The sequence below is a fragment of the Rhinopithecus bieti genome, unplaced genomic scaffold (assembly GCF_001698545.2).
Source record: "Rhinopithecus bieti isolate Rb0 unplaced genomic scaffold, ASM169854v2 scaffold_6907, whole genome shotgun sequence".
Taxonomy (NCBI): Eukaryota; Metazoa; Chordata; class Mammalia; order Primates; family Cercopithecidae; genus Rhinopithecus; species Rhinopithecus bieti.
This window is the reverse complement of record NW_016805647.1, coordinates 1,595,165-1,619,891: the sequence shown is the minus strand read 5'-3', so window position 1 is coordinate 1,619,891 and position 24,727 is coordinate 1,595,165. Positions and strand designations below refer to the sequence as shown.

General features: G+C 44.9%; 1 protein-coding gene and 1 long non-coding RNA gene across 6 annotated transcripts in view; one reads left to right on the top strand and one right to left on the bottom strand.

Annotated features, from left to right (window-relative positions):
- LOC108530379 (uncharacterized) overlaps positions 1 to 19,253 on the bottom strand; it is a 131,775-nt gene extending 112,522 nt beyond the window's left edge. Inside the window, exons 1-3 of the long non-coding RNA XR_001885818.1 lie at positions 19,206 to 19,253; positions 18,408 to 18,595; positions 17,579 to 17,664 (exon numbers count right to left, since the gene is read on the bottom strand). This is a non-coding gene — a long non-coding RNA (uncharacterized LOC108530379). The remainder of the gene's footprint in view (positions 1 to 17,578; positions 17,665 to 18,407; positions 18,596 to 19,205) is intronic.
- On the top strand, positions 490 to 24,727 carry PPIH (peptidylprolyl isomerase H). Of its 5 annotated transcripts, none has more exons than XM_017873219.1 (10): positions 490 to 1,237; positions 1,573 to 1,637; positions 1,956 to 1,979; positions 2,250 to 2,294; positions 3,608 to 3,650; positions 7,633 to 7,725; positions 8,766 to 8,853; positions 9,331 to 9,371; positions 10,123 to 10,208; positions 23,319 to 24,727. In XM_017873219.1, the coding sequence occupies exons 1-9, from the start codon at positions 1,172 to 1,174 to the stop codon at positions 10,189 to 10,191; spliced, it is 534 nt and encodes a 177-aa protein (XP_017728708.1). In that variant the 5' UTR covers positions 490 to 1,171; the 3' UTR covers positions 10,192 to 10,208; positions 23,319 to 24,727. The 5 variants fall into 5 exon arrangements, with proteins under 5 accessions (XP_017728708.1, XP_017728705.1, XP_017728707.1 ...); XM_017873216.1 differs by lacking the exon at positions 23,319 to 24,727 and adding an exon at positions 18,449 to 18,619; XM_017873218.1 differs by lacking the exon at positions 23,319 to 24,727 and adding an exon at positions 17,597 to 17,901.

The following is a 24,727-nucleotide window of genomic DNA, read 5'->3' as shown; positions in this document are numbered from 1 at the left end:
ATTGCAGCTACAGCTGCGAACAGGACCGGGAGAGTCTCTACTTTCATGGAGTTTATGTGCTATTAGGGAAGAAGATGTATGTGTGTGTGGCGGGAAATGAGGTGCAGACACATACCATACAAATGTGAAATGGGGGGTGGCATGAAGAAAACAAACCAGTGATCTGAGTGACCAAGGGCTACTTTAGATTAGATCTAATGTTGCCTCTGAGGAGGTAACATCCGGGGTGAGCCCTGAACTACAAGGAGCATTACTTCCCACACGCGTACCCCAACCAAACCCCTCCATCCCCCCGCCAACCCACATTAAGATCTGGAAGGAATATTTCAGACAGAAGAAACAGCTATTACAAGGCCTTAAAGAAAGGAGGGATCTCAGTGACCTGGAGGAACAGACAGGTCAGAGCACAGTAACTAAGGGCAAGTGGTACAAGATGAGGTCAGGTAGGTAATAGCCAGATAAATGCACTGGAGGGCTTCGTATGCACAGAATTGGATTTTATTCTAAATATAGGAAGCCAGGAGTTATTTTAAAAATAAATAGGAATCACAAGAGGTATTTTAAAAATAAAAAATAAAAAACTCTAGTTACTCTGTCGGAAATGAATTGGAAATGACCAAACTGGTAGCTTGTGGCAGAACGGAAACATAATCTATTGTCCTGGCTTAGAGGAAGGGATAAATATTTACTTAGCAAGCCTTTACGTGCCAAGCTGTTCTAAACGCTGAGGATGAACAAACCAGAGTTCCTGCCTTCACGGTGTTCACACTCTAGCGGGCAGAAGACAGACACAGCACGTGTGGCGGTGTAGAGGGCTTGGTTGCAAGAGCCGATAAGGAGGACCCTGGCGACTGCCTAGTCCAAAAGTCCTAGCTAGAGCAAGATCAACTTGTACTGCCCTTAGTACAGCCACGTGAGTGGGGTGACCATCGACCTTAACCAAAAAGATGTCAAGGCTTTCCTCCTCCTCACTCCCGCGTCCCCGGTCCCAGCGAGTCTTCCAGCTAGACCCCAACAGCCTCAGCACACACCGAATGGGGCGACAGCTTCCGGGGGCGGGGCCCGGTCTCGCTCGGCGTCCACCGCGCCTGCTCCCCTGACGAAACCCGCGGACAGGGCTTTAGGTTCGCCGGAATCCCACGCTCCTGACTTCTGCTTCCGGGTCGGAGCCATGGCGGTGGCAAATTCAAGTCCTGTTAACCCCGTGGTGTTCTTTGATGTCAGCATTGGCGGTCAGGTGAGATCCAGGAGGCTACCCACACCTGCGCCGAAGGGAAACTGCTCGGGGCTAGCTAGGCAGGCAGAACTCACCAAGAGAGAGCGGACTCGGGAAGCCAGTCAGAAAGCGAAATTGCACCCGAACCTACCGACCTGCAGGGCGGGGGGAAATGAGGAGGAGAAGTCTCCCCAATCCTAGCGCCCCGCTTCTGGAGGAACTGGGCGGTTAGACCAGGGAGGCGGAGGTGGGAGATACCGAGCGGCAGGGTGGTGGGTCAGCCCATCCTGCCCCCAACTCCGTGAAGCCCTCATGGCCTTGGACTGGGCCTTCTGACAGTCTCCCGCTGATTGCAGGAAGTTGGCCGCATGAAGATCGAGCTCTTTGCAGACGTTGTGCCTAAGACGGCCGAGAACTTTAGGTAAGGACGTGCTCCAGCTCCGCTGGATTAGCTGAGGCAGAAGCCGGGTTCCAGTCAGCCGCCTGAATAGCGTGTCTACCTCTGTCCGTCCGCTCACTGCTCTTGAGACCTGATTCCCCCGTGCATTGCTCTGTCTGGTTGCCGTTTGGATTGTTCCCGTGTTAATTTACGTTGTTAGTCTGTATGTCTCCGTGTCTGGACGTCTGGCTGGCCGATTGGTGGACTTGCTGGCTCCATTGTTTGTTCTTTCCCGTCTTTAGAGGCGGTCACGACTGTGATGTCATAGTGATTGAATCGTTCACTTTTTGTCCCTTTCAGGCAGTTCTGCACCGGAGAATTCAGGTCAGTTTCAGATGTGTTTGACTTCTTTGCCTGCTCCAGAGGGGTGTTCTGGGGCTGCAGTGAGGGTATCGGTGAACCACCTGCTGCCCTTGAATGACTACTGGTGACAGTGATAGAAGGTTAATGCCCCAAGGGTCTGTCCCTAGTTTATTTGCCTTCTTTATGTCTGTCAACCATCTTTAGGAGAGTCCTTTTGGCTCCAGTGCATGGTAAACTGGAAAGGCCTTGTGCTACCTGCTATCACTCCAAGTCTCTTTCTTTTTGTTATAGAAAAGATGGGGTTCCAATAGGATACAAAGGAAGCACCTTCCACAGGTAAGGCTTTTGGCAAGCCATCCTAGAGTCTTTCAGAAATATTTCCTGGGGGATTAGGCTCTTTAGAGGAAAATAAAACCAGAGGTAATTCTTACATTTCTTGAGAAGAAATGTTTTTGTGGACTCAATAACTGAAGATTTATTAAATATTGTAACTCTACTTATACTCCCCCACTTCTTATGTCTTTAAAACAGAAACTACTCATCTTGACAATATCCTGTCTTTTTCATGCACTTGTTTGTGCAAATGCAGATTTTTTAAGAAGTACACTTGTAATCCTAAAGTGCATATAATATATTCTGCTAGTTGATATTTATAACTAATTCCTAAAATGATCATATATGATTGTCCAAGGATAATCATATTTCCTGGGGAGTGGAGTATGGCAACACTTAGTCTCATTTCAATATAGAATCTTTCTCATGGCCTCACTGTGGTTAGTAACAATGTTAGCAGATAATTATATCACAGCTTTAGAGCTGTGGGTCTCTAATCCCCAGTAAGACTCCTGTGAAGTGGTATGTGTGATCTGCATTCTACAGAGGAGGAAACTGAGGATAAGAAAGGTTAAGGACCCTCCCTAGGGGTAACAGCTAACAGTGGTTAAGCCCTTACATGTGTAGCAGTACCTTTCACATAAATTCTCTGTAGTTCTTTCCCCCAAATTTACATCAAACCCTTTATCTGCCTTTTGCTTTGGCAAGTAATGTGGTCATTCTTCCTGCAGGCTTTCAGCCCCTTCTTGTTACTGTTCAGGTACCAGATCATGCACCTGATCAACTCTAACATGCCCTAATTTATAACTAAAATCCTTCTTTATGGTTAATTATCCTTTCAGCTTAATCATTCCAAGAAAAGAATAATCTTCTTTTTTTGTTTTGTTTTTTGTTTTTTTTTTGAGACAGAGTCCCACTCTGTCGCCCAGGCTAGAATGCAGTGGCATGATCTTGGCTCACTGCAACCTCCGCCTTCTGGGTTCAAGCAATTCTTCTGCCTCAGCCTCCCAAGTAGCCGGGACTACAGGCATGTGCCACCACGCCTGGCTAATTTTTGTATTTTTAGTAGAGATGGGGTTTTGCCATGTTGGCCAGGCTGGTCTCAAACTCCTGGCCTCATGTGATCTGCCTGCCTTGGCCTCCCAAACTGCTGGGATTACAGGCGTGAGTCACCGCACCCAGCTAAGAATGGTGATTTTATAATAGCCAAAGTGATAGTGTATTTTGAAATCAATGTTAATCTAATACAATAATAACAAAGTCTGTTTTTCTAAACCATAAAATCTTCTCTCAGTATTCTTTGCTCTCTGTTTCAGGGTCATAAAGGATTTCATGATTCAGGGTGGAGATTTTGTTAATGTAAGTACTATTCCTTTCCTATCAAAGACCTACAGTTTTAGTTTTTATTATTGTTGCAATTGCTGTTTTTACTAGAGACCCAGTCTTAAGGCTTGAGAACAATAGCCAGGTTTGATGGGGGTGTTGGAGAGAATGGTGATGGGCAAGTTCTTGAAAGTGGCTAGGTACAACTGACTGTAGATAACAGACTTTAGCACTTTGATTGAGGCATTAACTTCCATGGTCCAAATCTCAGCCTTTTTGAGCTAGAAATTGGACTTTTTAAGAATACCCTGTAGATGATCTATGATAGGTTCACACTAATTAGTCATATGAAATGTAGTCAGAAATCAGCTGTGGTTTGTTTTTGTTTTTTTCTGAATGGAGGTAAATCTCCTTATAGTGGACTAAATGCTTGTCTCATTTTCCCTTTTACTTCTGGTGTCACAGTGCCTGGAAGGCTGAGTGTTTCATAAGAAGTTGATTTGTGGGCAAGGAATCAGAGCGAGATAGGTAGATAGTTCTGGAGGAATTTTGCTCTATGCACTGGGAGAGCCCAGTTAGTTTTTTTTTTGCTAACCATAACTTTCTTGGAAGTAGACTGTTTTTGTCCCCCATATGAAGCCTCCCTCCCCACCTCAACCTTGGAGGGTGTGGGATAAACTACATTTTTTCTTTCTTAAACCTGCTTTCGTCCTTACCCACCCACTTCTGTGCATGGTCTTTCTTTACTCTTACTAATATCATTTGGTTAGTTGTGTTGCTATTTTCTTGGATCTGGGAGACATTTGTTCTCTTTTATGTGTTTATTTAGTCCGGCTCTCATGAGTTTTTAAGACCTCTTTCCTTTCCTATGCAATATAGGGTTGCAGAGTGGCAGGTTTTAGGCTGAGATATGCTTTTACCTATGTTTTGTTTCATCTGCATGGTATTGTATAACTGTGAAATGGCACAAAAAAAAATCCTAGTTTTCTCTTTGAAAAATGGAAAGTGGAAGTACGCTGGGACTGCATTTCTCACAGTGGCAGTGACAGTGACAACTGGTTGGAATAAAGGAACTGGTCCCTTTGGACATGGCATATCTTTGCCATTTCACCAGTCTCCACAACTGTTTCCCTTATTTATGTTGCCTGCTCCTGTAGGCATTTGTTTGCAACCCTTGGAAACAAATAATAGTAGTGGGGTTTGTTAGCTGATAAGAAGGGTGGAGAAGCTATCCTCTCTGCCTTCTTTCCTTTCTTTTCTCCTAGGCTCCCCTGTTGCCCAAGGAGAGGAATAGCTTTTTACTAGTCTTTGCCCCAGGCACATCTGATCACTTGTTGATAACTCTGGGGTTAGACAATAGTTGCTCATTCTGAAGGGTGAGTTAAAAGCAATTGGTGGCAGGGCTCACATCTGTAATCCCAGTACTTTGGGATGCTGGGAGGATTGCTTGATCCCAGGAGTTTGAGACCAGCCTGGCAACATAGTAAGACCCTGTCTCTACAAAAATAAAAAAATTATTTTTTATTTTCATATTTTTGGTGGTGTGCGCCTGTAGTCCCAGGTACTTGGGAGGCTGAGGTAGGAGGATCCCTTGAGCCCAGGAAGTCAATTCAAGGCTGCAGTGAGCCATGTTCATGCCACTGCACTCCAGCCTGGAGGACAGAGTGAGACTTTGTCTAAAGGAAAAAAAAAAAGCTTGCTTAGAACCTTCCTTGGGGAAGGCAAAATGGAATGAGCAAGTGCCAGAAAAATCAGAATTTGAGACCTTCCAAAGTTGGACCAAGAATATTTGTTTTGTTCATTTATTTTTGGCTTTAATAGTATTTATTATTTTGTTTGTAAAAGAAAAGTGCAAAGAGAAAATAAATCACCAGATGACTTACCCTCAATCTCACCTCACAATATACTATTGGCATTTTGGTTTACAGTTGTCAGCCTTACCTTAGTATGTATATGTGTGTTTATATAATTTTTAACAGACTTAAAATAATCTGTATGTTTTACTTTTTTTGTACTTCATAATTGTCCATACTTTTCCTTGTCATTATGTCTTCTAAAACATACTTTCTAATAGCCACCTAATATTTCATTATGAATGACAAGTTATTTGATCAATTCACTATAGTTGAAGAATAGTTGCTTTCTATTGTTTGCTCCAAATTATTAATTTTGTAATTTTGCCTATTGTTTCTGGAGAACTATAGATAATGTGATTATGGAGAATGGTAGGTAACTGATGTGCCCCTGAGGTTCACTGGGAAATTGGAGATGAACTTGTTTTCTCTCTTCTTTCTGTATTAATAAGTATGTGGAGTTAGTTAATGACATAATAGCTCATTTGATTATTTATATAGTGCTATATTGTTTGCAGAGTACTTTTTACAGACACTAATTGAATCTTCATGATAACTGTAAAGAGTAGGTAATCTCCCCCTCACTTGATAGATGAGGCAATTGAGGCTCACAGATAGGAAGTGACTTTCCCAACTGTAAGTGGGAAACTTATCACGAACTCAAATCCAGGTCTTTTTTTTTTTTTTTTTTTTTTTTTTGAGATGGAGTCTCGCTCTGTCGCCCAGGCTGGAGTGCAGTGGTACAATCTTGGCTCACTGTAACCTCCACCTCCCGGGTGGGTTTGAGTGATTCTCGTGCCTCCGCCTCCCAAGTAGCTGGGATTACAGGCGCTGCCACCGCATATGACTAATTTTCATATTTTTAATAGAGGTGGGGGTCTCACCATGTTGGCCAGGCTGGTCTCAAACTCCTGACCTCAGGTGATCCACCCGTCTCAGCCTCCCAAAGTGATGGGATTACAGGTGTGAGCCACCGCGCCAGGCCAGGCCTTTCTAATATACAGACTTGATTTTATTTGATAATATTTAGCCAAATAAAGGTTTGAATTTGGACAGTTTTTTTGTATTCTTTGGCTTATATTAATGGTAGTCCTTGTCCCAGAAAGGGACCCTTGATTCTTCACTCACTGTTGATTCTGCACTGGGTCAGTGTTTTCCCTTTCTCCTATGCACTCTTTATCTTCACTAACTGGTGAGGAGAGCTTGAGCTTTTTGGCAGTCCTCAATATTGCCTTTAAAACTCAGGGATTCTATTTAAGGCACTGCAAATATGGCCTTGGTCAAATTGTGTTATTACCCAGACTTCAGTTTCCTCATGAAAAATGGGGAAGATGATAATGCTTATTCCTAAAGGTTGCTGGAAGAGCAAAGAGATAATGCAAATAAAGCTAGTTTAAGCAGAATTGGAAGTTTATAATAAAGGGAGTGTTTCATGGAGCTAAAGGAAGAAATAGAACTAGGAACTAGAACCATAGAGAACCAAGGCAGTTCTTTATCTCTGTTTCTCTAGTGCTTGCTACACATCTGTGTTGTGTTCTCTTTCTTTTCTCTAGCCCACCTTGCAAATGGTAGTCACATCCAGCTTCCAGGTTTACACGATTCAAATTTAGCCTCAAAGAGAGCATCTGTCCCACCTCCAGATTCCCGGAGAAGGAACTCTAGTTGGCCCAGTGTGAGTTAGGCATCCTCCCCTGGATCAATCAACTGTGACCAGGAGGGTGGTATCATGTTGTACATACAGACTGCCAAGAGCTCACCCACCCTCTTAGATAGTTCGGGGAAATGGGGTGGTAGTCACTTAAGTGGGTACTTTTATATGACTGCAGGCATGACAGTCTTCGGGAATGGCAAGGATTGAGTATGTGATCACCTTGTTGCTGTTCCCTACTTTGTCTGCATCTTAATTGATCTTTCTAGAGGCCCAGCTGTGACCTGTTTTATCCAATCTATAAAATGCTCCAGCCAGGTTTTGTGGGCTGTAGGTACCTTGTATAAGGCTTGCTCTGATGGCAGGGTGGGGTCAAATAAGTGCAGCTTCCAAGATGACCAACAAGAGTTAAGAGTTGACTTTAAAGACGTCAGGCTTTAGGTGCGACAGTGTTCTTCCTCTGGTTTCCAGGGACCCAACACTCCAAGTCACTAATATTTCCCTTCTCTCTGCTCAGGGAGATGGTACTGGAGTCGCCAGTATTTACCGGGGGCCATTTGCAGATGAAAATTTTAAACTTAGACACTCAGCTCCAGGCCTGCTTTCCATGGTAAGTGAGGTCCAATCAAGGTTTTGCGTTACAGCCAGCTGGTTTCTGGGCCCCTCTTGAGGCCCAATGCTGTGTCTTGGCATGATGAAAGCAAATGGTTTCTTTCTCTTGCTTGCCCCAGGACTCACCTTTACCACCTCTTTTCTCAGTCTGGTTTGATTGAGAAAACCAGTAGGTATGCGGTGGATTACAGGCATGAGCCTGTATCACGCCTGTAATCCTAGCACTTTGGGAGGCTGAGGCGGGTGGATAACCTGAGTTCAGGAGTTCAAGACCAGCCTGGCCAACATGGTGAAACCCATCTCTACTGAAAATACAAAAAATTAGCCAGGTGTGGTGGTGGGTGCCTGTAATCCCAGCTACTCGGGAGGCTGAGGTAGGAGAATCGCTTGAACCCGGAAGGGGAGATTGCAGTGAGCCAAGATCACGCCACTGCACTCCAGCCTGGGCAACAAGAGCGAAACTCCGTCTTAAAAAAAAGAAAAGAAGAAAACCAGTAGGTAAGGCCCTCTAGCAGGCTAGCAGGCTGGGGAACTAAAATATGAACCAGGGTTTCTGTCTAGGCATTCAGCCCTACTGCTCAGAATGTAAAAAGCTGTGCTTTCAAGACATATTCATAGCTGGGCGTGGTGGCTCACACCTGTAATCCCAGCACTTTGGGAGGCCAAGGCAAGAGGATTGCTTGAGGTTGAGGTCAGGAGTTTGAAACCAGTCTGGGCAACATAGTGAGACTTAAGTCTCTACTAAAAAAAGAAAAAAAAAATTAGCCAGGTATGGTGACACACACCTGGAGTCCCAGCTACTAGGGAGGCTGAGGTGGGAGGATTGCTTGAGCCCAGGAGTTTGAGTCTGCAGTGAGCCATATCCTGTTCATCTCTGTATCCTTGGATCCTAGCTTAGGCCCTGGCTCATAAGAGGTGCTAAGTTAGATTTACTGAAAAAAACATGGAGGGATTAGGGTTACAAGCTCTTTTGGGAATCTTGCCCATCAGCTAACATGGCCAAGGAAACTTACTGCAGGTATATTTGGTTTCCATCAGGCAAACAGTGGTCCGAGTACAAATGGCTGTCAGTTCTTTATCACCTGCTCTAAGTGTGATTGGCTGGATGGGAAGCATGTAGTGTTTGGTAAGTCCTACTCATGTCCCATGGTCCAGGCCCCATTCACCGCAGATGGAACCTCCAGAGGAGTTAGTTCTCAGACTCTTACCAAGAATGCTCAACTCGGATAACTGCTTAGGTGGTAATAGAGAAAACAGAAATGGTGGGGAGGTGGGGAACATGTTTGGCTAGAGAACTAGAGGGAAGGATAAAAGGGCCATTTGATACAGTATGGAACCACTCGGGGGAAACCCAGTAGCTAGCACCAAAGAAATGCCATAGAGGCAGCATGATACAGTGAGACTTTGGAGTCACTCAGATATAAGCGTGAGCCCTAACTCTACTTATTACCTATGACCTTGAGCAAGTCATTTCACCTCTACCGCATCGTAATTTCCTAAAGTTAGTAAGAGAATCTAATGAGATAATAGCTAAGAATGGGCTTTGGAAGCTGGAAAACGCTGTGTAAACAAGAATAAAGTCCAGCTCACACTCTTCCTACAGGAAAAATCATCGATGGACTTCTAGTGATGAGAAAGATTGAGGTGAGTACTGCTTTGATTTTTCTCTTTCTCTCCCATTCTGGTCTGGTACTGTCTGACTAGCATCCAGGAGCTAGAGAAGGGGGAATGAGCTCCAGTTTGTTAGGCCCAGTCTTCATTGCCTCAGGAAAAGGGAGGAGAGACCACCTAAGTTAGCCTGTCTGGTCAACACTGAGGTTTGGCCCCTGACAACCCTGTTGCCTACTTGATAAAATTCTACTCCTCAGCATTGTGTTCAAGGTCCTTCATGATTAGTCCCTGTCTACTTCTCCATGGCCCCTTCTCCTGCCACTGCCTCTTTCATGTTCCAGTCACATCAGGCTACTAGCTTTTCCCTAAATCTGCCATACACATCCCTTCCTGTTGCTCTTTCCTGCTCCTGAGCCTTTGTTCACACTGTTTCTTGTAACTGGAATGCTCTTCTTTCCTTCCCTCCTGGTGGAATCCCATTCATCCTTCTAGGCACAGTTCAAATAACCCTCTTTTGTGAATCCTTCCCTGACCTCTTTAAGCAGCAATTTAGTTACCCATCTACCCCTTATCCAACTCTCTCTTACAACTTTTTGTTATATTATCATAGGTTTGATGTTTTCTAAGTGTTTTGCATTTTCTCTTTGATACCTGTCTGCCAGGACATGGACTGTTTCTGAGTGCTGAGTCCATAGCACAGGGGCTGGCAGGCATCAGTAAAAGTCTGATAAGGGAACGAGGAAGTGCCTGAGTGGATGAATGTCCATTGTGCTTTTTTTCCTAGAATGTTCCCACAGGCCCCAACAATAAGCCCAAGCTGCCTGTGGTGATCTCACAGTGTGGGGAGATGTAGTCCAAAGACTGAATCAGGTAAGTGTGTCTTTCTCCTATTAGGTTAGGAGTCAGACCTCAAAGAAGACAGCATGGTCTAGTGGAAAGATCTTTAGTCTTGAAGACATGAGATTGAGCACAGTTCCTCTGTGTGTGACCTTGGAGTAGTCACTTTCCTTCTCTGAGCGTGTGTCCTCATCTGTCAAATGGAAATACTGTAATACCTATCTCTCAGAGTCACTGTAAAAATCAAAAAAGAAAGGGTTGTAGGAGCACTTTACTTTTCTATCACTTTGTAATGTACAAAGTATCAATCTGAAAACTACTCAGGCAGTTTGTAACAGCACTTTCAGACTACAGTTCCATTGAGTAGTCCCCCTAGAAAGACCTGGCTCCAGGCCTGAGTAACTCTCTGCTGGGACCAGGCCAAGCAGCCAGGAGACACGCCTGTCATGCACCTCATCAGAACTGATACTGCAATTCCAGGCCTTGACTTCGTATATGCCGGCCTCACAGGTGAATGTCTTGCATCTTCCAGCCTACATGGACTCATTTCTTACCCACTGCCTGCTCTGCGCTGGGCAGCATGCTCGCTGCAGATAGCAGGGCAAAGAATTGAAAGGTGTCTCCTTTCAGGAGCTCATGGGAAGTAAGACATTCTCAGAGGTCATCACTAGTAATATGAGTGACACTGCCAAATGTGAGAAGAGTACAAGGGGGAAATCCATCACTTCCAGCCAGGTGAGGGGTAGTGATGTTTTTCTTTTTTTTAATTTCAAACCTGCAAAAAAGTTAGACGAATACCTTGAACACCTATATATCTTCACTTAGATTCACCAGTGATTACCATTCTTTTTTATTGCTTTGCCTTGACATTTGTTTTTTTCTTTCCCTTCTTGCCTCCTCATCCATTTCCATTGCCTTTCCTCCTCCCTCCTGCTCCTCTTCCCTCCATCCTTCCTATTTTTCATCCTTCCTTCCCATCTTCCTTCCTTTACCCTTTCTTCTTTTCTTTCCCATTTGAAAGTTGCAGACTTCTTGACACTTTACCCCTAAGTATTTCGGCGAGGAACTCCTAAAAATAAGAATATCCTATGTAACCACAATATTATCTAACATATAGTACATTTTCAAACCTCCCCAGTTGTCCCAAAAGTAACTTTTGTAGCTTAAAAAAGGTGATCCAATCAAGCTTCCCATATTTCATTTCATTTGGTTTACACAAGTAACATAATACACTCTCATTGTGAAAACTTTCACACCAAACAGATAAAGTGAAAGCCCCTCCTGACAACACCCACCCCCAATTCTACTCCCCTTTCCAGAGGTCACTTCCTTATCAGTTTGATGTGTGTCCATCAGGGCCTTTGCCTTGCCCATCTAATTTTGGGAGGTTTTCTTTTTCCCAAATGAAATCATACTGTATTTTTCATGTTCTAGAAAATTATGTCTTGAAAACTTTTCCTTCTTAGTTCATGTAAAACCACCTTGTATTAAAAAGTGAAAACACCCCAGCACGGTGGCTCACTCCTGTAATCCCAGCACTTTGGGAGGCCAAGGAGGGCAGATAGCTTGAGCTCAAGAGTTCGAGACCAGCCTGGGCAACTTGGTGAGATCCTGTCTTTCCAAAAAAAAAAAAATTAGCCAGGTGTGGTGGTGCAAGCCTGTAGTCCTAGCTACTCAGGAGGCTGAGGTGGGAGGATTACTTGAGCCCAGGAGTTTGAGGCTGCAGTGAGCTATGATGGCACCACTATACTCCAGCCTGGGTGACAGAGTGAGACCCCACCTCAAAAAAAAAAGAAAGAAAAAAACCAAAACTGCAGTGCAGCCTGAGCATCCCTAATCCGAAATCCCAAATGCTCCAAAATATGAAACTTTTTGAGCACTCACATGACATTAGAAGTGGAAAATTCCACACCTGACCTCATGTGATGGATCATAGTCAAAAATTTGTTTCATGCACAAAAGTATTTAAAATATTATATAAGATTACCTTATACAATAGCTATAAGTAGCTAGGACTACAGGTGCGTGCCACCACGCCCGGCTAATTTTTATATTTCTTGGTAGAGATGGAGTTTCACCATGTTGGCCAGGCTGGTCCAGAACTCCTGACCTCAAGTCGTCTGCCCACCTTGGCCTTGTAAGGTGCTAGGATTACAGGCATGAGCCACTGCCCCCAGCTGAGCATTAGTTCTTAACTTTATATGTTGTAATTGTTTTCTTCAGAATTTATTTTAAGAAAAAAATTAGTATTATGTTACTTTGGTGATATTCTTTGTTAAAGAGAAGTTCTAAATTTTGATGAAGTCCAAATGATCAGTCTTTCACTGCTTTTTGGTTTTGTCTGATTTAAGAAGGTCTTTACTACCTCAGATCACAATGTTTTCTGTGTTTTTTCTAGTATTTATTTTTATATGGTGGAACTGAGGTCATTTTCTAGTATTTTATAGTCTTATTTATATATTTATAAAATCATCTTATAAATAATTTTCTGTATAGTGTTAAGATAGGACTTTTTCTTCTTTTTTTTTTCCAAATGGAGATCCAGTCAAATACTTGACCATTTTAATGACTCTACAACACACCTTTATCTGTGACCAACTCTGTTCAGAATATCTGGCACTTACAGGCATTCAGTAAAAATTTATTACATGAGTTAGGTAGAGAGGGAGAATGTCAGGCATTTTAGGCAGGGAACTGGTGTGAGCAAATGCTGAGGCTGGAATGCACAAGTGTGTGCTGAGAGCTGCATGTGGACCTCTCTTGTTCAGCCAGATGATCCCTTCTCAGGCTTACTTGACACCCTGAGCTTTCCTTTCTGCCAATACTGGGTGCCCCTTGGGCCCAGCCTGCTCTCCCTCTTCAATGGCTGCTGGCCATTCCCTCCCTCTCCTGCTCATTTCTTTGCTATAACTAAAGTTGAGTTCATAGGTCCTTTCTTTCCAAAGACTGACCACTGATCACTACCAGAGGACAGACGATAACAAAAAGAATAAAGTTTAGAAATTCTTTATGTTGGGGCCTCTTTTCTGTATCTTTCTGAGTCTTTTACATAAAGTTACTGGAAGTCCTTGTTGCGGTTTTATTTCTGAGGGTGGGGATCATCAACCCTTCCCCCCTCCCTTATACTTTAATGTGCATATGGATCTCCAGGAGATTTGTTATAAAATAGTGGTTCTGACTCAGTGGGTTTGGATAGGAACTGAGATTTTGCATTTCTAATCAGCTCTCAGGTGATGCTGATGCAGACTTTGAGAGGCAAGACAATGGGGAATAAGTCTTTTAATTGAGAACTTGTCATATTCCAAAGAAAAAGACCAAGAGGAAGTAATCTCTTGGCACTAGTCCAGCAGGAATCCATGGCATTCACGTCAAAGTATCACCTAATCCTGCATTTGAGGCCTTGTGCCCAGGCACTGGGCATATGCAGTGAAACAGCCAGGAAGGAGATAGAAGACAGGCCACTTGATCAATTCTACCTCCCTATGGAGCACTTCTTTCCAGAACCTTTGTGTTTTGCCTTCCTAGGTTCTGACTTTGGTTTTAGTGAAAATGAAGTTTTGTGTACAACTTTTTTTTGTTTTTTCAAGACAGAACCTCACTCTGTCGACCAGGCTAGAGTGCAGTGACACAGTCTCGGCTCACTGCAACCTCCACCTCCCAGGTTCAAACGATTCTCATGCCTCAGCCTCCCGAATAGCTGGGATCACAGGCACGCACCACCATGCCTGGCTAATTTTTTTGTATTTTAGTAGAGACAGGGTTTCACCATGTTAGCCAGGTTCGTCTCAAACTCCTGACCTCATGTGATCTGCCTGCCTTTGACTTCCCAAAGTGCCAGGATTATAGGCGTGAGCCACCATGCCTGGTCTGTACAACTGTAGGTATAGAAACCTTGGTTTTATCTCAGTGAGTTCTGGGAGTTTTTTTTTTTTTTAGACAGGGTCTTACTCTGTCACCCAGGCTGGAGTGCAGTGGCACAGTCACAGCTCACTGCAGCCTCGACCTCCCTGGCTCAAGTGATCCTCTCACCTCAGCCTCCTTAGTAGATTGGATTATAGGCATGCACCACTACACCCAGCTAACTTTTTAGACATGGGGTCTCACCATGTTGTCCAGGCTGGTCTCAAACTCCTGGCCTCAAGCGATCTTCCCACCTCAGCCTCCGAAAATGTTGAAATTACACGCATGAACCACTGTGCCCAGTCCTTGGAAAACTTTTTATAATGAATTTGGATATGTATAACATAAATGAACCTCTACCCTCAGGATTCTCCTACTGTAGTCTGAATGGGTTCTTTGCTACTTACATATACATGGGAGAGGGTGGCACCTCTCTTTTGAAAGCCTGAGTTCTGGCAACTCTGCTAGTCTGATATGCTATCCCCCTTCCCCGTGATCCTCAAACCTGGTACCAGTACCAAGTGGTGGAGAGCTTTCGTTAATTCATTGTTGCCTAGATTCTCCAACAGATAATAATCATTTTGGGGCACTTGTTAAACCTACGAATTCCCAGATCCCTTCCCTGGAGTGTTTGATGTGGCTTTGGGGTAGGACTCAGGATGTTATGTTTGTACCAAGTATCTCACATGCTTCTTAATAGAGGAGTGTGGGAAACACTACTTTAGTTAGTGCTGGGATGACTGTCTTTTAATATTTGGATCTTAGGAAAAAATATAGAATTAGCACCGTACATAATTTTACACTTATTACAGCTTACAGTGAGGCAATATTGAAGTTCGAATAGTGATTAGCTTAAAAAGTAAATTGTGGATGATAGATATTGTAACAGTTGTGAAGGTGCTATCTGAATGACTAAGGTTTAGGAAACACTGTCTTTCATTCTGGAATTACCTGTAGATGCGAGATTCCCAGGGGGAAGATGAGGAAAGATGTGTTGGTAGCAGTTGGGCTCTATTCATTGCACAACTAAGTGCTGATGAATTAAGATAGGTCCCATGCTGCATACGAGGCGACAGATTTGAAAAGTCCAGTTCCTTCCTTCAAGGAACTCAGTCTCTTGGGAGAACTGACAATTGCAGTACAATAAAGCCCTGTATTGGAGGTTTTAGATACATGCCCAGATCTTCCTGGAGTGGTTGGGTAGACTACAGAAGAGATGATGCTTCAGTTTAGTAAAGAAAGAATGTAACTTGTCAGGTGGCTAAAACTGGGCAGGGCATTCCAGGCAGAGGGAACAGCCTATGCAAAGTCACAAAGGCAGCAAACAGCAGGAAGTGTAGAGGAAGCTACAAATAATTCAATATGACTGAAGCAGGAAAATACGAAAAGCAAACGGTAAGAAGGTTGGAGAGAGGCCAGGGCCAGTAGTGAAAGCTAGTGCCAAGCTTAGCAGTTCATATGTTATTCTGAGAGCAGGGGCTGACTTTCAGGCATGAAGTAATTTTTCCTCTCTGGGGAAGGAGTCCATTGTGTTCCTGAGATTCTCAAAAGGGGCACTGACCCTCCAAAAAAGAATCAGACCAACATGAACCACTGAAGGATTTTCAGCAGAATATTGTAGTTGAATTTTCATGTTCAGAAGATGATTCTGGCAGCATTGTGGAGGATGGGCTGGAGGCCAGTGAGGAGTCCACTGCAGTAGTAGTCCAGGCAAGAGAAAAGAGGTTTTACATGAAAATATGGGTCTGGGGAGCACTGCAGATTTGGCAGCAAATATTTATGTGCCTGCTGAGCATGTGACACTATTTGTTCCCTGTCCTGAAATGCAGAAGCTCTGCCAGCTGAAAAGGCCAGGGAGGGCAGAATGTCTGGCTCCAGTCCATTCCAGTCCAGTACAAAGGCAAAGCTTCTTGCATTGCAGCCAAGTCTTATACACATAGAGTTTCCATTCTCTTCGATGGAATACTATACAGCCTTAATAAAAACAAAGAGGTAGATCTGGATGTGTTGGCAAGATTTCTAAGGTAAGTTAAGTGACAGTCAAGATGTAGTAATTGACATTCATACAGCCAACAGACACATGAAAAAATGCTCATCATCACTGGCCATCAGAGAAATGCAAATCAAAACCACAATGAGATACCATTTCACACCAGTTAGAATGGCGATCATTAAAAAGTCAGGAAACAACAGGTGCTGGAGAGGATGTGGAGAAATAGGAACACTTTACACTGTTGGTGGGATTGTAAACTAGTTCAACCATTATGGAAAACAGTATGGCGATTCCTCAAGGATCTAGAACTAGATGTACCATACGACCCAGCCATCCCATTACTGGGTATATACCCAAAGGATCATAAATCATGCTGCTATAAAGACACATGCACATGTATGTTGATTGCAGCACTATTCACAATAGCAAAGACTTGGAATCAACCCAAATGTCCATCAGTGACAGACTGGATTAAGAAAATGTGGCACATATACACCATGGAATACTATGCAGCCATAAAAAAGGATGAGTTTGTGTCCTTTGTAGGGACATGGATGCAGCTGGAAACCATCATTCTTAGCAAACTATCACAAGAAGAGAAAACCAAACACCGCATGTTCTCACTCATAGGTGGGAACTGAACAATGAGATCACTTGGACTCGGGAAGGGGAACAGCACACACCAGGGCCTATCATGGGGAGGGGGGAGGGGGGAGGGATTGCATTGGGAGTTATACCTGATGTAAATGACGAGTTGATGGGTGCAGCACACCAACATGGCACAAGTATACATATGTAACAAACCTGCACGTTATGCACATGTACCCTAGAACTTAAAGTATAAGAATAATAATAATAAAAAAAAAGATGTAGTAATTTATGTAAGCATGTTACTGTTTATTTTGAATGACTTTCAGGAATCTCTGCAGTGATATAAAGCACACTGTTGATAATACTTCTGCAGAGTAGAGATAGCAAAGAGACTTTTCAGTTGCCTTATTTAAGCTTGAATTTTCTACCTTGAACATGTGTCTTGTAATAGAAATACATACTGTTTATATGTAGTTTTAACTAAATCCTCCCAGCACCTCCCAGGAGCCTGCCCACAGCTGTGGCTAACATCAGTTGTGAATCCGTTGCTGATCCCTCCACCTCCTCTTTCAGGTCTAAGCCCAGACAGTGGTTCCCACCTGGGTGCTCCCGCAGCACTTGGTTCATCTCTCCACTGTGGCATTTAACACACTGTATCACAAATGTGTCGGTCTCTTTTTCCCTGGACTGAGATCATGCTGACTAACATAGTGCTTGGTCTGACAGAGCTTAGGTCCTGGCACACCATGCAGCTTACAAAGTACATTCATGCATTTTCATACATTTTGCTTGAGGGCCCACAATTAAACTTCAGTCTGTGCCTACAGTACCATGCCAGCACTCATTGTGCACTGGAGCAAGGTGTGGCATGTCTGAGGAATGGCAGGAGGACGGGACAATAGTATCTGAGTGTACTTACCCTGTTCTCTTAGTATAGCTTGCTCGACTTCAAGGCCATAAACCAAGAGTGTGGAGTGCCCTTTCTCTTACCTCTGGGACCGAAACCTGCAAGGAAGAAGGATTACTTTTTGTTCTGGACCTCCACAGAGAGCCATCAGAGTCTGACAAAAAGAACAAAGGCTTTGGAGCCAAGTAGACCAGGAAGCCCCACCACTGTCTAATTCTGTGACTTTAGTCAAGCCATGAAACCCCTTGGGACCCTACTCCTTTGCATAATTAGATAATATATAATGCATGGAGTTGTGAAGGGCAAATAAATGAGACAGTATGCTTGACCATAAATGTTAGTTGCTTTCTTCCTGGTTCTTTTGTAATTTACTGCCCAACTTTGCTCTGGGGACCCAAAGGTCTGACCTATGGTGAGACTCTGACCTGTTCTACCCTTTTGGGAAAAGAGGATTGGGAGTGCAGAGAATAGCTGGAAGTGGCCGGGCACGGTGGCTCATGCCTGTAATCCCAGCACTTTGGGAAGCCGAGGCAGGCAGATCACAAGGTCGAGAGTTCAAGACCAGCTTGGTCAATATGGTGAGACCCCCGTCTCTACTAAAAATACAAAAATTGGCTGGGTGTGGTGGCGTGTGCCTGTAGTCCCAGCTACTCGGGAGGCTGAGGTAGGAGAATTGCTTGAACCTGGGAGACAGAGGTTGCAGTGAGCTGAGATTGTGCCACTGCACTCCAGCCTGAGCAACAGAACGGGACTCTGTCTAAAAAAAAAAAAAAAAAAAAGGAACAGCTGGGAGCATTGTCTCGTATGGGATGTCCCCTTCCAGTTGCTCTGAGGTGCTTACCTCCCCATCCCACATTGACCTCCATGTCTCTGCCATTGTAGGCCTTCCCTTCTTCTTGGTGGTGGTCTTGAGTAAGATAATCTGGAGTGGCCCCCGTGTTTGCTTCCTTGCCTGCTGCTGCTCCATTTGATCAAGAGACCATGGAAGTGTCAGAGATTCAGAATCCAAGATTGTCTTTAAGTTTTCAACTGTAAATAAAGTTTTTTTGTATGTTTATTTTTTTTTTCTTTTGGTTTTGTTTCTGTGTTGTTTTTAAATAGTTGTAATAGCCCTGTCTCCTCACACCTCAGCTTCAGCTAGGAGGACTGGCACTCCTCAGAGGCCAGCATGGACCAGTGCCAAGCTTTTGCCGTGTATAGTTGATGCCTCTGACTTGCAGGCAGTTGTAGCAAACCTAACTCTCTTAGGTGAAAGCTGATGGACAAAGAAGGCACAGCCCTAGGGCTTTACAGCTCTACTTATTCCAAGGATGTTCCCAGTAGGATCAATTTGGTTAGTTCTGGATGAAGTCCGTGGGGAAAGGGTCACTAACTTGACCTATCTACTTACCTCAGAGCATCCTTGAAAGAGTCAAATAAGAGAGTGGATATGAAGGTAATTTGTAGTAAACAGCAACAATACCTTAGAAAATGTTAGTTTTGGGACCAGGTGCCATGGCTCACACCTGTAATCCCAGCACTTTGGGAGGCCAAGGTGGGCGGATCACTTGAGGCCAGGAGTTCAAGACCAGCCTGGCCAAGATGGTAAAAACCCATCCCTACTAAAAATTAAAAAATTATCTGGGCTTGGGGCACGTACCTGTAATCCCAGCTACTCTGGTGGCTGAGGCACAAGAATCGCTTGAACTGAGGAGGCGGAGGTTGCAGTGAGCCGAGATCACATCACCGCACTTCAGCCTAGGTGACAGAGTGAGACTGTCTCAAAAAAAGAAAATGTTAGTTTTGAAAGGAAACAGCTCAACATATAAAGATCCCACTGAGCCGGGTGCTGTAGCTCCTGTCTATAATCCCAGCTACTCAGAAGCCTGAGGTGGGAGGATCACTTCAGTGCGCAGAAGTTCAAGACCTGCCTGGGCAACATACCAAGACCCCGTCTCTACAAAACAAAAATTAGCTGAGTGTGGTGGCACATACCTGTAGACCTAACTGCTCAGGAGGCTGAGGCAGGAGGATCCTTGAGGCTAGGAGTTTGACGTTGCAGTGAGCTATGATCGTGCCACTGCACTCCAGCCTGGGTGACAGAGTGAGACTCCATCTATTTTGAAGAGGCAAAGAAGAAAGTTCCCTGATGTTTCTTTCATGAGGCACTTTCTGTTTGCTCTCATTCTTACTTGCTTTCTTCTGTCTTGTGGATGGGGATGCCTCTTAACTACTGGCAGCAAGATACTGCAGGAGCAAAGGTAGCAAACAGCTGGATTCTATGACAACAGAACTTGGTTAAAAGTGTTTCAGTGTGTCAGATGACAAGGGAGATGGTGATAAGGGCCCTACAGTATAGACACTTGCAACTCTCTAGCCAAGGAAACATACTTCAGAGGACATTGTAGAGAAAGGACTGTCATCTAGTGCAGGAGAGATTTTTAAGTAACTATATAGGGTGGGATTGTAAATAGATGGGAAGGAGGATGAACAGCTGTGATCCAGAGCTCACATTCTTGTGATGGGCTGTTCAGCTGCACTCTGTTACATCTGGCACCTACATTCTATGCCAATCTCTGTCCCAGGCCCTGGAGCTGAGTAAGATGTGGCTCATACTTGTGATAGGAGACAGGGACAGTTTCAATGCAAGGTGGTATTAGAATGTGAGCCCGTATGAGGGCAGGGCATGACACTTGGTCTTTTTTTTTTTTTTTTTTTTTGAGACAGAATCTCATTCTGTCGCTCAGGCTGGAGTGCAGTGGCGCAATCTTGGCTCACTGCAACCTCTGCTTCCCGGGTTCAAGCGATTCTCCTGCCTCAGCCTCCCAAGCAGCTGGGACTACCGGCGCCTGCCACCACACCCGGCTAATTTTTTGTATTTTTAGTAGAGACGGGGTTTCACCGTGTTAGCCAGGATGGTCTCGATATCCTGACCTCATGATCCACCCGCCTCGGCCTCCCAAAGTGTTGGGATTACAGGTGTGAGCCACTGTGCCCAGCCAATCTTTTTTTGGTTTGCTTTGTGTTTTTGAGACGGAGTCTCGCTCTGTTGCCCAGGCTCGAGTGCAGTGGCGCGATCTCAGCTCACTGCTGGCTCCGCCTCCCGGGTTCACACCATTCTCCTGCCTCAGCCTCCCGAGTAGCTGGGACTACAGGTGCCTGCCACCACGTCCGGCTAATTTTTTGTATTTTTAGTAGAGACAGGGTTTCACCGTGTTAGCCAGGATGGTCTCAATCTCCTGACCTCATGATCTGCCCGCCTCAGCCTCCCAAAGTGCTGGGATTACAGGCATGAGCCACCGTACCCGGCCTGTTTTGTTTTTAACTGCTGTGTCCCCAACACCTGGAAGTGAGCTTCTGGAATCTAATAGATGCTGAATAAATATTTGTTGCATGAATGATAGTGGTATGAGAGGAAGAGGGGAAAAAAGGGGGGGAAAGGCTTCTTGGAAGAGGTGACGTTTGAGGTAAGTAGTGACAGGCTTTAATTTGCCAGATCAACAAGGTGGCAAGGGCTTTCTAGGAAGAGGGAACTATGTTCTTAGGCCACAGTCTGTTAGAGATGGGGGACAAGGTAAAAGTTATTTTGCAGAGATTCTTGGGATGAATCCCTTGCCCATTACATCACTTAAAGGCAGGCACTGGAGTTGTCTGTACTGTGGTCACCACGGATACCTGGGTGGTGTGAGCTCCCAGGATAGCAGGGAGACCAGCAAAGCTCTGGAGTGGTGCTCTCCTACTTTGGAACAGGAAATGAAATTTGTCATGAATTGTTGATGCTTGTAGAGAGGTGGCTACAAGAAAATTATTTTTTGAGACATAGTTTCACTCCGTCACCCAGGCTGGAGTGCAGTGGCACAATCCCAGCTCACTGCAACCTCCACCTCCTGGGTTCAAGTGATTCTCCCTCCTCAAACTCCTGAGTAGCTGGGATTACAGGCACATGCCACCATGCCCAGATCATTTTTGTATTTTTAGCAGAGATGGGGTTTTGCCATGTTGGCCAGGCTGGTCTCAAACTCCTGACTTCAAGTGATCCGCCTGCCTCAGCCTCCCAAAGTGCTGAGGCATGAGCCACCATGCCCGGCTGCAAACTACTTTCTTAAACAGCTCATCCTCAGGCTCACTGAGCCCGAAGAGAGCTGAATGAAGTAACTGGATGAGTAAGTAATGATACTTTTTAAAGTAACATTGAAAAGACAGATGTTACACAATTTGTATTTTTGCTTGAGAAGCCATCCCTTCCAAGCAGTTACATAGTGAGGTTGTTCATTTATTCGTAGAGGTGCTGCTGCAATATTTTCTAAGTGTCTTTGTAACTGGAGAAAAGCTTTCAAGCCTATAGGGCATGCTTTTAAATGTCCTCAGTGTTGGCAAAACTGCCTTTTGAGGAAATATTTTAACATTCAAAAGTCATCTGGAGCTGGAACACATGAACACAGGCTGTGGAATCCACCCACTCTCCATACACATTGCTGCTGCAAGTCTTTTTCACCTGGATTACTGGCACAGCTGCCCAGATTACCTTTCTGCTGCCAGTACCCTTTTCAATTCATTTCCTGCACCATGTCGCTCATTTAACAAATCTTTTAAGGTATTATGTGTCAGGAACTAAGATGCCCAAGGAAGTCACAGTCTGGTGGGGAACATTTAATTAGAGCAATACAGTGTGTTAGGATGGGAGGGACTCTTAACCTAGTAGCATCTGAGCGAAGACCTAGAGGATGAATTAAGCAGGCAAAGAAGGAGGAAAGGAAGGGTGTTATATGCAGAATTTTATGTGATACTCCAAAGGAAACAGTGGCTAAAGGACTCCACTAGATGAGTCCTTTCTCTACAATGCCCTCTGAAGCATGTTTACTTGGCTAGAGAGTTGCAAGTGTCTATTCTGTAGGGCCCTTGTAATATTTCACCATCTCCCTTGTCATCTGATACACTGAAGCAACACTTTTAACCAAGTTCTATTGTCATAGAATTCAGCTGTTTGCTACCTCCGCTCCTGCAGTATCCTACAGCCAGTAGTTACAAGCACCTGGAAGGTTGGACAGGGAATACAAGAAAAGACTAAGACTTCTTAGAAATCATCGAGTCCAGTAAACCACATTAAGGAATCTGGACTACCCTAAGGGTAATGGTAGTCACTGGAAGATTTTAAGTAAGATAGTGTCATGATCAGATAGATGTTCTCAAAAGAACTTTCTGGCTGTTGTGGTGGGGAATATTAGAGTAAGACAGAGGTAGAGAGGTGTGGTTAGTAGCCAACAGCACTGCTCTATACTAGGGATCAGCCGACTACACTCCGTTTTTCTGTTAAAAACGAATGGTTTTTAAAATGTTTAAATAGTTGAAAATATGTAAAGATTCGTATCATGTAAAAATTAGGGCTGTTCTCAAGCTCCAAACCTGAGTAGTAAGTCAAAACCATATTGTCGGCCAAGCTTGTATTAACTATTTGGTTCTTACAGAAAAAGTTCCTACCCCTTGCTCTAAGCAATTGGCGATGATGGCCTACAGTAGTGGCAGTAGGAATGAAAAGACTCTGAATTGACATTTAGAGAGTTTAGCACTGACTCAAGAAGGCCTTTAGGAGGTGGAACTGACAGGCCTAGACGGCATTGGTAGGGGTAAGGGATACTGCACTAGCCTTCTAACTGCTTTCTCTACTTCCATTCCTTGCCCCTCTGCAACCCATTCTCCACTCCGCAGCCATTTTTAAAAAGATGCCCCTCCCTACTTACCACTCTAAAATTGCTCTTCTCACTCTTCCCCTCAGGATATATTTCCAATTAAATATACCTAAGTGACTGCCCACCTCTGCAACCCAATGTCACATTCGAGTCTTATTGAACTACTTGACTGCATTTTCCGAGATCCCACCTCTTCTCGCCTGTACCCTGTGCGCGGAGTCAGCCCTCCACCTTCTCCCTGCTTCCACTCCCAAAATACTTCGTGCTTTTGCAGCTCTGGAGTATTTACCGTGTTGGCTGTTTAAATTTCTGCCTCCATCAGAAGGCAGAAACTCGCGAACTATTCCATCCCCAGCCGATAGTAGACGCTTAAAAAAGAACGAAAGAAGGTGGGTGGAGGACTTCAGTAACATCAGGTGGCAGCCTCAATTTTATCGTTTGTGAAACGTGGATAGTAATCCCTCCATCACATGGCTGTTGTACGAATTAAATGAAAACAACATAACACGCTAGCTTGTTCAATAAATGTGAGTTGAATTAAATCTGATTTGTGGCCAGTAGAAAAACACGTTAACACTTGAAAAGGAACACACATTTTTTAAAATATATGCCTGGTAAAACGGATCAGAAGGCAGGTCCCCACGGAACACACCCTCGCCCTAAACATGCTGAGCCCGGGCTGCCAGAGCCTGCGTGGTCCCTCCAAGGTGACTGCTCCGACAAAAGCGTACGCTCTTCAAACGTATACGTTTAAGGCAATTCCAGAAACCCTCGGCTGTGCCGCGAGTACACGGCCATTAAAGAAAAGACGACTCTATGCCCGCCGTAATGTTCTCAGATCACAGGGACCGTATTTGGTGCAGGGAGGGAGGGAAGCCTTTTCTTCACGGGGAGCTAAGGCGTCGTCGAGCCCCCTTCCAATCCCGGGTCCGGCCGGGTAATCCCTGCCCAGCGTTCGGGCGTGCCTTTTTTTCAACCGAGACACAACCCTGAACGTGGGGCCCGCCAGCCCGGCGGCTGCCTCGTGGAAGTCACGTTCCCTCTGCCCGTCCTCTCAGGTACTCTATGGTTTTCGTGGCCGACTACTCTAATTCTAGTTCCGGTCTCTATGGCGGCCGGCGGAGGCAGGAACGGTTGTAGGTCGGCTGAATTAGCCGCCAAAGGGCCAATGAGAGTGGAGGACTGATAAAATGTTAGTCAATAGAAGCCAGGGACTGAGGTCAGGTGGGCAGATTGACAGTACCACCGGCCAGTGAACAACGGCTAGGGCGGGTCGATCGTAAGGCTTATCCCGCCTGTCCCGCCATTCTCGCTAGTTCGATCGGTAGCGGGAGCGGAGAGCGGACCCCAGAGAGCCCTGAGCAGCCCCACCGCCGCCGCCGGCCTACTTACCATCACACCCCGGGAGGAGCCGCAGCTGCCGCAGCCGGCCCTAGTCACCATCACCGCAACCATGAGCAGCGAGGCCGAGACCCAGCAGCCGCCCGCCGCCCCC

Coding starts and splice junctions, on each gene's coding strand:
- PPIH (XM_017873219.1), top strand. CDS start 1,172: ATGGCGGTGGCAAATTCAAGTCCTGTTAACCCCGTGGTGTTCTTTGAT. Junction 1,638..1,955: donor AAGACGGCCGAGAACTTTAG/GTAAGGACGTGC, acceptor TGTCCCTTTCAG/GCAGTTCTGCACCGGAGAAT. Junction 9,372..10,122: donor TAGTGATGAGAAAGATTGAG/GTGAGTACTGCT, acceptor TTTTTTTCCTAG/AATGTTCCCACAGGCCCCAA.